This window comes from Pipistrellus hanaki, assembly GCF_964339955.1.
Source record: "Pipistrellus hanaki genome assembly, chromosome: 7".
Taxonomy (NCBI): Eukaryota; Metazoa; Chordata; class Mammalia; order Chiroptera; family Vespertilionidae; genus Pipistrellus; species Pipistrellus hanaki.
Window position 1 is genome coordinate 66,574,150 of NC_140509.1, and position 16,098 is coordinate 66,590,247.

The 16,098-nt window shown below is 43.2% G+C and overlaps 1 protein-coding gene across 1 annotated transcript in view; it reads left to right on the forward strand.

Annotated features, from left to right (window-relative positions):
* The first annotated feature begins 1,490 nt into the window (after positions 1 to 1,490).
* Positions 1,491 to 16,098, forward strand: part of IL20RA (interleukin 20 receptor subunit alpha) — a 30,625-nt gene continuing 16,017 nt past the window's right edge. Inside the window, exons 1-2 of the mRNA XM_084890686.1 lie at positions 1,491 to 1,792; positions 14,807 to 14,942. Of these exons, the coding sequence (XP_084746812.1) occupies positions 14,866 to 14,942 (77 nt within the window). The 5' untranslated portion in view covers positions 1,491 to 1,792; positions 14,807 to 14,865. The remainder of the gene's footprint in view (positions 1,793 to 14,806; positions 14,943 to 16,098) is intronic.

Consider the following 16,098-nt stretch of genomic DNA (forward strand, 5'->3'; position numbering starts at 1 on the left):
AAGGTAACGTCTTATAGCTCTGATGTGCTGACACTGTGCACTGAGGTTCAGGAGCAAAAATCCCATTAACCAGGTAAATTAAATATCTTAATTAGCTATTAATTTGCAAAAATATATTTTACATTGTTAAGTGAAAAAGTCCTTTTTTTCTTCAGATTGACAGCTAACTGCACGATCTGGTATATAGCATTAAGGTAAGAAACAATATATGCAGTGTTATATTTGTTTTAAATGTCGCAATGGTTTTGCGGCTCCCAGGTTTTTTTTTCCCTTCGGAAACGGGTCCAAGTGGCTCTTTATGTCTTAAAGGTTGCAGACCCCTGGTCTATGCCATTTCTCTAACATCCATGCAAATAAGATAAACACCCTGGCATCTTCAAGTCTCTATTATGTATTCCTCTTCTATAGACCCCTATCACTCCTGAAACTTTCTAAACTTGCCTAATTAAGCTAGCTAGCTAACCCTTTCAATGCTGATGATGTATTAATAACCCCTAGAGTCTTTCCTAAAATGTTCAATCCTTCCTAAAGTCTTAGTGAATCAGTAAGAGTCCAGCCAGAAAAACAGACGAATTTACCTTAACAAAAGGATTTGCTATGAGGAACTGGTTAAACAGATATTGGAGAACTAAAACAGCAAAAGGGGGATTCTGAAACTGAGACAGGGAGTAATTACAGAAAGCAGTTCTGAAGTAAATCCTTTATTCTACTTCCAGGCTATGCCCAATCTTTACTCCTTTCAAGGACTGGAGCTGAGCCTGCTCTCAGGTTTTCCTCATGCTATTTCAACACCTTTCTTTTTTCTTTTTTCCTTTCTTCCTTTCTAAAGCGAAAGAGAAATAGAAACATCAGTGATGACAGAGAATCACTGATTGGCTGCCTCCTGCACGTCCCCTACTGGGGATCAAGCCCACAACCCAGGCATGTGCCCTTGGCTGGAATTGAACCTGGAACCTTTCAGCCCCTAGGCTGAAGCTCTCTAGCCACTGAGCAAAACCAGCTAGGGCTCAACACATTTCTTAATCGCAACCCCTGCCCTTGCCCTCCCATTATAAAGAGCATGGAACCTATAATCAGGCCTGTTTGGAAGTCCCCAGGCCACTGCTCAGGAGCTTGGGGGACTTCATCCAGGCTGGCACCTCACTTTCTGAGTCTCCCTCTCCTCACCTGTAAAACCGGACAATGTCAACGTAATTGCCTTGGTGAGGATTAAATGTCATTAAATACAATGTATGGCGGAGTGCCTGACAGTATGTTGAGAAATAAATAATCCGTTTCATTCTTCTTCCAGCACCCATCTTTGACATTTCAAAAGTTTAAGGGAGGTGACCATAAGGCATGCATGATTCACTTTTCATGGGGGCGACCTGGCCTCCCTGGTTGGGAAGATACACTCTCACAGGCTCACACTGAAACAGTGAGAGGCTGGGCACCGGGAACCGCCCGGACCCTCCCCTCCCCCTGGCCTCCAGCTCCCGCCGCGGGTGGGGCGCGGCCCTGGCACCGCCTCCCTGGGCGCTGGGCGCTGGGCCTCCCGGAGCACCGGGCGCAGCCCGAGCCGCGGGCCCGGGGCGCAGAGGGAAGCCGCGCCGCTGCCAGCGCCTGCGGCCCGAGGGGACGGACGCCGCCGCCCGCCCGCCCGCAGCGATGTGACCCGGCCACGCCGCCTCTGTCGGGCTCCGAACCCCCGCGAACGTGGCGGCCGGAGGGGCCCCGGCGCCCGGCCGCGCGGCCCTGGGGCTGCTGCCGCCGCTGCTGCTGCTGCTCGCGGCCGCGCCGGGGGGACGCGCAGGTGAGTGCACGGTCCCGGCGCCGCGCCGCCGGCCCGGGGGTGGCCGAGCGGAGTCCGCCCCGCCCGCCCGCGGGGCTTTGCTTTTCCCCTAGCTGAGCGGGGGCCGGGGTCTGCGGGGAGGCCCCGGGGAGACACTCACCGCCGCCGCTCCCGCGCTGGGTTCTAGGTCAAGTTTGCAGGACGCGCTTTTCACACTTTCTCTTCCGGCGGGGCGGCCCCGGGGGGAGGAAGCTGTGCGGTCACCCAGGGCGCACACCTTTCCGGCGGGACACCCACAGCGCACCTGCCCGCGGGTCACCCACGGCGCGCACCCGCCCGCGGAGACGGACACGGTGACCGCGGTGACCGCGCACCGCCCTCCCCGACGCCGCCGGCCCCGCTGTGCGCACTGTGCGCTCTGGGCCCCCGGACCTACCTGTGCACTCCCTGGAGCCAGAGGTGGTCTGCCTTTTGTGTCACCCCAATAAATACAATTAAAAAAAAAAAAAGAAATAGAAAAACCTCCCAGAAAGGGTCTGATCCGAAGGAACGGGGTCTAGAAAAACTTTTAAAGTAAGATCCCCTCTCCTGGGCAGTCTTTTTTTTTTTTTTTTTTTTCCCTTTTCTGGGTCGACCTTGAACAGAAATATGTTGTGCATTTTGATTTTCTGGAAAGAGTTACCTTGTGTTTTCGGTTTTGTTTTTAAGTTTAAACTCTACCAGCTGGATTCCAGTAACCAGATGATTCATAAACATTTCTTTTTCTTTCTTTCTTTCTTTTTTTTCCTTCTGTATTTCTGGTGAGGAAACATTATTTTTCTGCGAGTCCCTTTTTATTAACATAGAATGTTACATTGGTTATACAACATAATGATTCCACATATGTGGACATTGCTAAATAATCACCCACATAAGTCTGTTACCGTCTATCACCAACCAGCGTTAATACAGTGTTATTGAGGATGGTCCCATCTGCACATTTCATCCCCGTGACTTATTTTATCACTAGAAGTTGGTACCTCCATCCTCTTCATCCATCTCGCCCACCCCCCCAACCCTCCTCCCTTTGGCAATCACCAGTCTGTTCTCTGTATCTGTGAGTCCAATTTTGTTTTGCTTGTTCATTTGTTTTGCTTTTTAAAATTCCATATATAAGTGAAATCATACAGTATTTGTATTTCAATTAGCATACTATCCTCAAGGTCCATCCAGGTTGTCACAAATAGCAAGATTTTGTTCTTTTTTAGGGCTGTGTAGTAATCCATTACACACACCCTGCGTCTTCTCTATCCATCTGTGGACACAGGTTGTTTCCATACCTTGGATATTGTAAATAATTCTGCTATGAACATAGGGCACTTATATCTTTTTGAATAAATACAAGCGGAGTTGCTAGATTATATGGTAGCTCTATTTTTTAATTTTTTGAAGAATTTTTGTGCTGCTTTCCATAGTGGCTGCACCAATTTACATTCCCACCAACAGTGCATGAGGGCTCCATTTTCTCCACATCCTCATTAACACTTGTTATTTCTTGTCTTTTTTATGATAACCATTCCGACAGATATGAGGTGCTATCTCATGATGGTTTTGATTTGCTTTTCCATGGTGATTAGTGATGCTGAGCATCTTTTCATGTGTCTGTTGGCCAATTGTATGTCTTTTTTGGAAAAATGTCTGTGAATAACTGAACCAGTCTAAATACTACTACTGCAGTTAAGCTTATTTGAACTGATCTATATATATAAAAGCCTAAGTGACCAAATGACCAGCCAGTAGCTATGAACACATACTGACCACCAGGGGGCAGCTGCTCAACACAGGGGCTGCCAAGCAACAGCAACTTTGCAGAGTGCCCTCTTACACTCCAGAACCCCTCGGGGGATGTCAGACTGCCAGTTTTGGCCCCATCTCCACAGGCCAGGCCAAGGGACCTCACCTGCCAAAGGGACCCCACTCACTCTGCAGACACCCTTTGAGCCCCAGTACCACCCCAGGTGGGGCCAACTGGGGAGGAACCATGGAAGGTTGACTCCAGGGCATGTCTGGCCCATCTCACCTAGCCCTGCCCCGCCTGGCCACCTTCTAATTAATTTCCTTTCAATGTGCATGAATCCATGCACCAGGCCTTTAGTATCCTATATAATAAAAGGGTAATATGCAAATTGACCAAGCAGCAGGGTGAATGGAACACTCACGGCCCCTCCTCCCAACCAGCAGCCCCCATCCCTGAGCAGCCCCCTCACCCCAATCAGGGGGTGGGGCCGGTAGGCAAACCACACGTGGCTCCTTGCCCCAGCTGGCCCACCCCCAATAGGCCCCATAGGGCAGGCTGGCTGGACCCCACCAGCGCATGATTTTGTGCACCGGGCCTCTAGTACTATCAATATAATAAACACAATGAGGGTATTTGTTGACATGTCTCCTCTTTGATATAAAAACAGCAGCATTGGGTAGTTTATTTTACTGAGACATTATTCTAGGACATATTTAACATACACATATGATTCCAGTGAACCTAATTAAATTTTTTTATTCTTTTTTTAAACACTGTATTTGAACTAATTTGAGTCTTGCAGAAATAGGATAAAATTTCCATAAATCACTCACCTAGATTCCTCCAATTTCCACATCTTTTGTAACCATTGTACAATGTCCAGAACCAGCAAATTAACAGTGGTATAGTATATTTACTAAACTGTGGCCCTTGCTTGAATTTAACCAATTTTCCAACCAAAGCCCCTTCTCTGTTCCAGGATCCACTCCAGGACCCTACGTTACCAGCACATTAGTTGTCATGCCTCCTTCGTCTCCTCCCATCTGGGACAGTTCCTCAGCCTTTCTCTGCTTTCAGGTCCTTGGCATTTTTTTTTTTAAATATATTTTATTGATTTTGTACAGAGAGGAAGGGAGAGAGATAGAGAGCTAGAAACATCGATGAGAGAGAGTCATCGATCAGCTGCCTCTTGCACATCCCCCACTGGGGATATGCCCGCAACCAAGGTACATGCCCTTGACCGGAATCGAACCCGGGTCCCTTCAGTCCCCAAGCCGTCGCTCTATCCATTGAGCCAAACCGGTTTCGGCCAGGTCCTTGACATTTTTGAAGAATTCTAGTCACCTTTTCCTTCGAATGTCCCTCAATTTGGGTTTGACATTTCCTTGTGATTAGAGTGAGGTTATTTCTTTTAAATAAGAACACCACCCATATTATGTTGTCTTTCTCAGTGCAGCATACCAAAGCATTTATGATATCAATATATGTTTTTTACTGGTAATATTAACCTTGATCGCTTGGTTAATTAAGGTGCGGTCTGGAGGGTTTCTCACTGTAGAGTTCATATTTTCCACTTTGTGATTAATAAATACCTAGTGAGAAAATACTTTGAGATCATGCAAATATCTTTTTTCTCCTCAAACTTATACCCACTAATTTTAGTAACCACCAGTGAATGATGACTGCAATAACTATTATGACTAATGGTGATTTTTTTTTTAATTTCCCTCTTTTATTCTCCATATTAATTGGAATTCTATTGCAAGGAAAAGCTGTTAACTTCTCCCCCGCTTATTTATTTATTTGATCATTTAAATGTGTCAATAAGGACTCATAAACATTCGCTTTATTCTTTGAGTTATAATCCAATACAATTATATCTGCTGTTCAAATTGTCCCAGCTTTAGCTATTGAAAGCTCTTTTAGTTTGGTTCCTCCTGCCTCCACTTCTCTGAGGGGTACCTTGACTGCAAAACTCTCACTCTTGTTCCAACAAGGACTGTATTCATACTATGGCTAACTATCCATATAATTCCAATTCCTCCATTTTAGATAAAAAATATATCAGTTTTAAAAGATCCACTAAGCTATCTACTACATGCTCAATCTTGTTATTTTAAAAATTGGCTCATAGCTTTTAAGCACAAAATAGAATAGCAAATGCAGTTCAGGAGCAAATAATATAGAAAAATGAGATGTTTGAGATGAATGGTCAGATTTAATGGAAAAGAATCACCTTTACACCCCATGCGTCAATTCTGAGTTTTCAAGAGTTAAAATATAATTTTGTGATTTTAAAATAATCTTATTTTGAGCACCTTTTATTCATTCATTCATTCATTCATTCATTCATACAATGCCATTTATTCATTTATACAATATCACTCATTCATACATTTCAGGAACTGTTCTAGGCATTCAGGTGAACAAGAAAACAAGGTCTCTTTCTTCATGGAGCCTTTAGTCTCAGACAGGTTAATACATTGAAGTATAAATACCAGAATTGAGGAAACCAAGCTTATTTAGAAGCACAGAGCAAGGCAACTGATCTCATTTAAGGTTTAGGCAGGGCTTCCTATAAACTTTATAGTATAAAGGGTCCCTTAAACTGAAACTTAAAAAAAGTGCTAGTGTGTGTGTTGGGGAGGGGTGGGGGGGTTACCAATATATGTCACATCACATTCACTCTACTTGAGGAGAAACTGTGCATTGAAAAGAAATGATACATTCAAGTAAATGTCTTACTATGAATAAATACTTCAAAGACTTTTAGGAAAACACATAAATTCAATTAATAGTCATAGAAAGGCTGCTATCTAGCCACATGATGCAAAATATTTATTACTCGGTATAAATTTATATCTTTTCATTTAAAATATTAGCAAGAAAATAAAGCTAAATTCTGCTTTAATCATATTCTATCCATAAATTACTAGGTAGTTCATATTCTTTTTTCACACTTACATTTCTTTCCTATGAAACCACAGATCAGCAAACAAAACCCGACCAAGTAGGTAGGCTTTTTTAACTGTAGACCTCAAGGTCATTAGCAGCCTCAAAGAATCGCTGTGGTCTGCGGCTCTTTGCAATACAGTGTCAAACCACAAATAATTGTCAAAGCACACATGCTGCAGCTGTGGTTTGATAAGGTAAAGTTGGTGTCCTACGTGCTATTTCCCACTTCCTGAATCAATACAGACCTTTAAAGGCTGTGTTTGCTTTAAAGAGCATGAGCAAATGGGATGTCTTAATTGATTCATTTCTCCTAGTTGTTCCTGGGTAAATTCCATTGTTGTCAGTCTTTGGCTCTCCTGCATGGGTGGCCTGTCCAGTGTTGCTCTGCTTTTATCTTGACCAATGTTTTTGTTGTGTATTTTTTACATCTTTGTGGCAAAAAAGTACCTCAAGAGCTGATCTTCAGCAAGGCCTATGGGGAAGTCCTGTTCATTTTATTACCTTTAGTAATACAACTTTATCAAGTATAATTCAACCCTAAAGAGATCTGATTACACTCCCGGTCTCCTTCAAAACATCAAAGCATCTACCTGTCACTATGGAGAAAAGTTAGCCTATTAAAAATTATTTCACCTTTCTGACTGTTTTTGATGGCTACCGTATTGGAAGTCTGAGATCACATGACCAACCTCATTTGCCTCAAAATTGCAATTAACAATGAACAGAAGGCAATACTGTTACTTATTTTCAAGTCACCACTAGATAATTTCTTCCAAGTCTCTATGAAATAATAATTATTAAATGTCTTACTTTTTCTATTACATTTTGCTCACATTTTTATCTTGTTGATTTTTATCTTTGAAAATTTCAAGTGATGAAGGTGTTATGGAAAAATTAACATTACTTCTGTGAGGATAAAAAGTTGTGAAAATGATTTGAAAAATAAGCTGGATGGTGTATATTGACAATTAATAAACACCTACTGATTGAACTTGGAGTTCCCAACTGCTATTCTTTCCAGGACTTTAATAGCCACAGTTGGTCTTTGACTCTGTTCATTCTTTTATGTTTTTCCTTCTGAGGCAAGTTATCAAGTCATAAATACTCCAATCCACATTCCAATTTTCTTTTCCACAGTTACTTTGATATGCATTACTACCAATCAAGACACTTTGGAAATAGCAAAATGTGAAGAAAATCAAGTTCCTGTCCTCACAAAGCTAATTTTCAAAAGGCAAGGAAAGGGAAGACATTCATATAAGAAATGACTAAAGTAGTAGGACTGGTGCATTACTACCAATCAAGACACTTTGGAAATAGCAAAATGTGAAGAAAATCAAGTTCCTGTCCTCACAAAGCTAATTTTCAAAAGGCAAGGGAAGGGAAGACATTCATATAAGAAATGACTAAAGTAGTAGGACTGGTTTTGTAACAAACAATAGGTCTGACATATACAAATTAATGATGGCATCTTCAAAATAGGTATTTTAGGAGGCTATGCAAAAAAATCTCACAACAATGAATTTCTTAAACTCTTTTTTTTCAGTTACTGGTATACCTTGGCCAGAATAATCCATTAAGTGGCAAATCTTCAACTTTGAAAAATACATTTAATTTCAAAAGCATTCAAAGGCACTTCCAACGAACTTGGGTAATTAAACAGGGAACTGCTATGTTGGGCAAAAATGAGGTGTGACTATAAGATAATGAAATGGAATTTTTACATGTTTGTTAGTTACCTCTGAAGATAATCGCAGCTGAAGGGAAGCATGCCTCAAATGTCATGAGCTGAGCAGTACCATGATGGGTAAACTCCAATACATTTATTTTGAAAAGTAGTCTCTCTTAAAGTCCTTCATGCTATCAAGCACAATCCGAAATATATATATATATAAAAAGCCAGCATCCAGAACAATTGGAACAACCGATGACCAGTGGCTATGATGCCCACTGTGGCCAGGAAACTGGCCTAGTCACGGGTGGGGCCGACAGGCCAACCTCCTACGGCCCCTCCCCCTGGCCAGACCACCCCTGATCAGCCCATCTCACCACAAAAGGCCTGTAGCCCCTCCCCCTGGCCAGCCCCACCCACTATGTGCCCTCACCACTCTGATTGGCCCACAGCTCCTCCCCATGGCCAGTCCCATCCCTAATCATCCCCTCCATCCCAATTGGGGGCGGGCCCGCCACCAATCATCCATGGCCCCTCCCCCTAGCCAGTCAAGGCCTGATTGGCTAGATCAGGGCAGGCCTGGCGGCTAACCTTCTGCCGTCTCCTCCTCCAAACAGGCCCAACCCCAACCCACCGATTGGGGCAATGCCAGCAGGACCCCACCCATGCATGAATTCGTGCACTGGGCCTCTAGTATTCAATAACAAGCTATAATAAAAGGAAAATGAACATCAAGCCGGGACACTTAGCTAAATGATGGGACTTACAAGATATAACTAACAATCATTATTTGGAAGTTCATTAAGTGGACATCTTGTGGACCCTTCATGGCTTTGTTTTAACAGAGGCCATCATAAGTACCCCCAATTCAAGGGGACACCCTCAAGTATCCCTCTATTGCTCAAGCCCATACTCTGGTCAGAGAACTCAAAGGCAACCCATAGGTCCTACCCTCTGTGTTGCCTTCTGGGTTCAACTTTTCAAAGACCAGACTGTTGCCCAGATGACTGTTGTCAGAAATGCCTACTTTCTTTAGTGGGGACTGTGTATACCCTTCAGAGCACCACAGTATCATCATATTTTAGTTGCTAAAATAGTACAAGCCAGTATTCATTAAATGGAGGCACACCTGGAGGAACAAGGGGTCTTCAGTCCAAAAGATAGTACAGGAGGAGAGCACCAAAATGGTAAAGGCACACAACAACAGGGCAAGTTAGGGTATTGCCGGTAATTTGGTGCGGTTGTGCACATGGTGCATTTGGCAGAATTGCAAAAGGAGTGGTCAGACAAGCCCAGGAAGAATCTTGTGTTTCAAACCAGAGTGGTAGTGGTACATCATTCTCAGAAAAAAACTGTGTGTGTCAATCCAACAGCTTTATGATTTGGGATGTGAAATCAATGGATTATCAGAGAGAATCAAAGTTATACTTTCTGGCCCTGAACCTATGTGTGTGTGGGGCGGGGGAGGAGGCTGTTGTTAGCCATACATTGGCCCTTGACTCCTTATGTCAATGTGGGTGTAACATATTTTCACTTTGGTGTTCATTAAACTATCTCATCAGTACAGGCAGGTTGGAAAAATGACTTACCTCCATCGGAATGTTTATTCATTCCTTCTCTATGTTTTCCACACTTGAAACAAACACTGTGCCTAAACACTGCAAAGATTTGAAAAACCACAAGAAGATACTGGTTGCGAATTTTTTTTTCCCTCTCAAATGTTCTATTTTGCCCCTTTGAAAAAGTGCTGATTCTATTTTTTATCACTGCTTTGCATTATCCTCACTTGTGAATCGGCTTTCACAGCATAGCAGCTCTGCTCTATTAGGAGGTCCTGTTGTTTCTACTTTGCAAATAGAGCTCCGAGCTGCCCTCCCATCCCCATATCCACAGCCAGCATCTGGGGCAAGCTCAGCCCTCCTCATTTGGGCAGCTGGAGTTATGCTGTTACTGGTCTGTTCCGTTCTAGTCTTGCCCCCATCCAATCTTTTCTCCCTTCAGCAGTGAAGTAATCCATTTGAACTAAAAACAGGCTCATGGCTTCTCCTGATGTAAGGCTTTAATACTCTCCCACTAAATTTCAATACTCTACTCGCCACACCAAATTGCTGGCAATATCCTAACTTGCCCTGCTGTTGTGTGCCTTTACCATTTTGGTGCTCTCCTCCTATACTAGGGGTGTCGAACTCAATCAGAGAAGGGGCCAAAATCTAAAATCCTGCCTAAATTGCGGGCCGAATGGTTTACTGAACAGTCATAAACTGACAATGTCATAAACTGACAGCGGAGTGCAGTGATGACAGTGCGGTGCGGGCCACATTGCAAGGCCTGATGGGCTGGATTTGGCCCGCGGGCCTTGTGTTTGACACATGTGTCCTATACTATGTTTTGGACTGAAGACCCCTTATTCCTCCAGGTGTGCATCCATTTAATGAATACTGGCTTGTACTATTTTAGCAATAAATTTCAGGTATAATCTAGCTTCCCTACCAGGGCTCCCAAAGCAGGGAATCTAGCCCATCTGAACTTCTTCCGTTTCATTTCAGCCACTCTCCTCCTTTTCCATGGTGGGGCTGCCCCTGGATGATATTTCGATTGATTGGCTAGGGCAGTGGTCGGCAAACTCAGTCAACAGAGCCAAATATCAACAGTACAATGACTGACATTTCTTTTAAGAGCCAAATTTTTTAAACTTAAACTCTATAGGTAGGTTCATTATTATTAACTTAATTAGGGTACGTGGTACTTTGTGGAAGAGCCACACTCAAGGGGCCAAAGAGCTCCATGTGATTTGCTGACCACTGGACTAGGAGATGATTCAAAACTGATAACTTTTCTGCCTATGCAATCAGAAAGGTAATGTCAATCCACATAAAGAATGTTCAGGACTAAAAAGCTGGGATATTCCTTCCCCAGAAATAGTGTATAAAACAGTAATATCTATTATAAAATGTTTCTATGAAAGCTATTTACTACTCTCAGTGTATTTACAATGACCTTAACAAAGAATTTACTGAAATCCTTGTCAGTGTATTTACAATGATCTTAACCAAGAATTTGTCTTTTTTTTTCTTTTTCTTTTCTTTTTAAATCAAAAACATTGTTGCTGTGATCTTTACTTGCCACTGAAAGGCTATAAGTATCCAGTCTTCTCATTAGTTTTTTTTTATTTTTTATTTTCTTTATAAATAGAAAGTTGACCTATTTAAAAGGACACCTTTACAAGATTGTTAAAGCAGGAGTCGTTTATAACATGATTGGGAATGGAGGGACCATATTTTTTTCTAGTTTAATTTTCTCTTTTTTTAATTTATTTTTTTATTTAGTGACTAAACTATCTTAGTTTCTATTATTTTTAGAATCTTTGTTTTATTAGCTATCCATTGCGGTGTAACAGGGTACCTCAAAACTTAGCAGCTAAATACAACAAGCATTATCTCAGAGAGTTTCCAAGGAGGAGTCTGGTGATGGTTTGGTTGGTGGTTCTGGCTCAGGGTCTCTCGTGAGAGTATAGTCCAGTGATAGGTTGGGGATACAGTCATCTGAAGGACCCACTTCTAAGCTCACCAACACACCTCTTGGAAGTAAGATAGAATATCCTCACTGTCTTTTATAACCTACTCTTGAAAATGATGTATCATCATCTCTGTCATGTGCTATTGGTTGTACAGACCAACCCAGATACAGTGTGGGAGGGGACTATACATGCTGGGAATGCCAACTGGAGGGAATAACTGAAAGCCCTCTTGGAGGATGGCTATCAAAATTACGGTGAGATATATGATTTACCAACAATGTGGACTTGGCAGAGAAGATATACACATTTCACAATTTCTTTCCAAAAATAGAATGGCATGATAAAATATTGTTTAATGTTTTAATATTATTTTCACTTTATTAATTCCCATTATTTAACCTACTAGTGCCCCGGTGCATGAAATTCGTGCACCTGGGGGGGGGGGTGTTCCCTCAGCCCAGCCTGCACCCTCTCAGGGACCCCTTGGAGGATGTCCAACTGCCAGTTTAGACTCAATTCCACAGGGATCAGGCCTAAACTGGCAGTGGGACATATCTCTCACAATCTGGGACTGCTGGCTCCTAACTGCTTACCTGCCTGCCTGATTTCCCAAACCCCTTTTCCTGCCTGCCTGATCACCCCTAACTTCTCTGACTGCCTGCCTGATTGGCCCTAAATGCCCTCCCCTGCTGGCCTGATCTCACTCCTAACTGCTCTCACCTGCCTACCTGATCACCCCTAACTGTCTTGCCCTGTGGACCTGATCTCACCCCCAACTGCCCTCCCCTGGCAGTCTGATCTCACCCCTAACTGCCTCTGCCTCGGCCCTCACCACCATAGCTTTGTCCGGAAGGAAGTTGGACATCCGGAAGATGGCCAGTTGACCCGGTCTAATTAGCATATTACTCTTTTATTAGTATAGATGGATTATATAGGATATGATTCCTTAAGCGGGGGGCGGGGGGGGGGGGGGGACTTTTTTAGGAGATGCTCTTGGCAGACAAAAATACATAATCCCTATATCTGGACTCAGCCAGCACAATACTTCCAAACTGGTCATTAAAAAATTGAACTGCTTTCTTACACATACACCAAACAGCTGTTGCCCTTAAAACCGCTCCTCAGCCCCCACCTTAGGTTCTGCCTTCCATTTCATGCAGATTAGGTTCTGATTGGTCAGTTTCTATGCCAGTCAGTGTCAGAAGCTCCACCTCCTAGGTAACCATTGGCTCCTCATACTTCACCCAGATTTGGTTCTGATTGGGTAGTTTCTATGCCAGTCAGTATCTCTGGACCTGATCTGAGAGGTGGGGCTGATCAACAGCCACCCCAAGCTGCTGGCAAGAGGGCTGAACTGCTGATCTCTAGGAGAGTCGCAGCTGCTGGTGAAGACCTGAGAGAGAAGCAGGATCTCATCTGCAGACCTGCAGATCAGACACTGCTTCTCTCTCTCTCTCTCTCTCTCTCTCTCTCTCTCTCTCTCTCTCTCTCCCTCCCTCCCTCCCTCCCTCCCTCCCTCCCTCCCTCCCTCTCTCTCTCTCTCTCTCTCTCTCTCTCTCTCTCTCTCTCTCTCTCTCTGTCTCAGCAGCAGCCTTGGTAGCCACTGATCAGCCCCACCTCTCTCCCGAGAGGTCAGCAGTTCAGCCCGCTCTCCAGTCCCCACCCACCGGAGCCTGCTGCGCACTCAGCCTATATAGTATTTGGTCAAGCCATTGGTCATTACGGACCCTGAATTTTTATATTTTAGGATTATTACCACATTTTGCCAGCATTTTGATAATTGGCATAGCTTTCTAGAGGATTATTTAAATAGTTACAAAACATTAAATAAAATGTCTGTTGAATCAATGTTAATGATTTGGCAGTACATTCTAGAATACAGTTAATTTCAGAAAAGCAATTTACTTTGTTTCCTCATGACAGTGACCAAGAAATTTGGATTAAAATGTGCAATCCTTTTTTTTTTATTGTAAGTTATTTCTTAAAACTTTTTGGGAATGTTTTAGGCATCTTGAGAGTTCTGCTGATTGTTTACTTATTTTAAAAAGATGAACAGAAACCAATGTTATAGAAGATAAAGATTTGTATAGATTAAACAGTGAGAAAATATGCCTAACTTATGTTTTGTATTTCAAAACTCAAGTTGCCACAAATCAGACTACTCTAGTTCCTTATCAGATAGTTCTGTGGAATCATGTGTTAGTAATACCTTACATCTGTGATATTATAACACATAGCCTATTTTCATTTTAATTCTTACAAGATGCTAACCACTCCTCACATGTTAGTGTCAACTAAACATGTAGAACCACCTGTAGTATTTTTTTATTTTATATATATATATTACATATATATATATATATGATTTAGTTATCTGCTGGTGGATAACCAACTATCCCCAAATAGTGGTTTAAAACAATTATTTCTCACAATTCTGAATGTTAACAGGGGCAACTGCTAGATGTTTGTTTTGCGGGTCTCATTCCAAGTCTCTCGTGCAGCTTCCGTCTGTGGCAGGGGGAGCTGGAATGCCCACAGTGTTTCTCCTGGCCCCTTGATTGAAAAGTGGGCTCAGCTGGGACAACTGAAGCTCTCCCTTATCACGTGGCCTCTCCACATGGAGTTCCCAGCAGGGTAGCCCCACTTTTACGTAGTAGCTCAGGGCTTCCAAAAGGCAAAAGTGGTGGAAGCTCTGCCCTAACTGGTATGGCTCAGTGAATAAAGCATCGGCCTGTGGACTGAAGGGTCCTGGGTTTGATTCAGGGTCAGGGCACATGCCTGGGTTGCAGGCTCAATCCCTAGTAGGGGGCGTGCAGAAGGCAGCCAATCAATGATTCTCTCTCATTATTGATGTTTCTATCTCTCCCTCTCCTTTCCTCTCTGAAATCAATAAAAAAAAATATTTCATTAAAAAAAAATAGTGGGAGCTGCCAGTCCCAGGGTCACTTCTGTCACAATCTGGGGGTTGAAGTGAGTCAGTGTCAGCTCCGGTTCAGTTTGGGAGGAATACACAGGGTGCCATACTGGAAGGCCATACTGGACACTAGCTACCGGAGGGGTTATGTTTTCCTCTTTCTCCATTAAGACCTTGATTTCTCTCTACTCCTTTTTCAGTTCCCTGTGTCCCTGGTGGTTTGCCTAAGCCTATAAATGTCACCTTCTTATCCGTAAACATGAAGAATGTCCTCCAGTGGGGCCCACCCGAGGGCCTACAAGGAGTAGACGTGGCTTACACTGTGCAGTATTTCATGTAAGTTGGTTCTTTTCCTTTTGGCTGGTTTATAAACACAAGACTCAGACTCCTACTGATTGTGTGAAGATACGCCATCTTTTGTATTAAATAAGTATTTGAAAAGAAGAAAATTAGAGGTTTCATGTTTTTCTCACTATGCTTTGTTAGCTTAAATTAGAAAACAGTTTCCTCATGGAGACAGGAGCGCGGGAGGCTGAGGCAAGGGGAAGGTATTTAAATGGAGAAAAGAAGTTGGTCAAAATATTATTCTGTGGCTCAGCAAATAAAGAAATCCATCATCTCGGGAATGTCTAAACTTACTGGAATTACGCACGTGTTAAGTGAACCTGAGCACAGAATTATGTACAACTGTCTGTTCCTGTTGAAGAGAGTAGTGAGTGGACATTTTTACTTTTCACCTCTCCCTCAAAACTCATTGCAAACAAGAAAGAATGCAAATAATCAGACAGACAATGTCCAACTTCGAAACAACCAAGGAAATGGTCACAACCCCAAAGCCACAGACTAGGAGATGTACAAGCCAAATACTATGAAATCTGAAAGAAACCACCCCACAAGCTGGAAGTAAATCTCTAGCTTCTCAAACGCCAACAGTAGACAATAATGTCACAAGAATAAATGTCACAGTACTCAGAGGCTTAACCCACAGTCTAAAGATGTGGATTCCAAGGATTCCCACCCCCAGAAATTGAGGAAATGCCCCATGGCCCAGGTTGTCGGAGAAGGAGGGGCTAAAAGTGAAATCAGGGTCAAATGATATATCCAACGTAGAAGCTCCGAAGCAGCCCAGGGGAAAGGGGAGTGAGCGGGACAGAAGAGAAAGAAGGCAGCCCAGGGAAGTGCATCAGCCACATCCGCCTCCTCCTGTTGAAATCCTGAGGGTGAGCAGGCTTCCTGTCAAAAGGAATGGCATGAGTCCATGATACAGTGTGTAACAGACCCTCAATCCTGTACCCATTCACCTAATATTCTAAAAATAGCTCTAGCTGGTTTGGTTCAGTGGTTAAGAGCATAGGCCGTTGAACTAGGGGGTCCCAGGTTTGATTCCAGTCAAAGACACATGCCTGGTCATGCACTAGATCCCCAGTAGGGGGTGTGCAGGAAGCAGCCAATCAATGATTCTCTCTCATCAATGTTTCTATCTCTCTCTTTT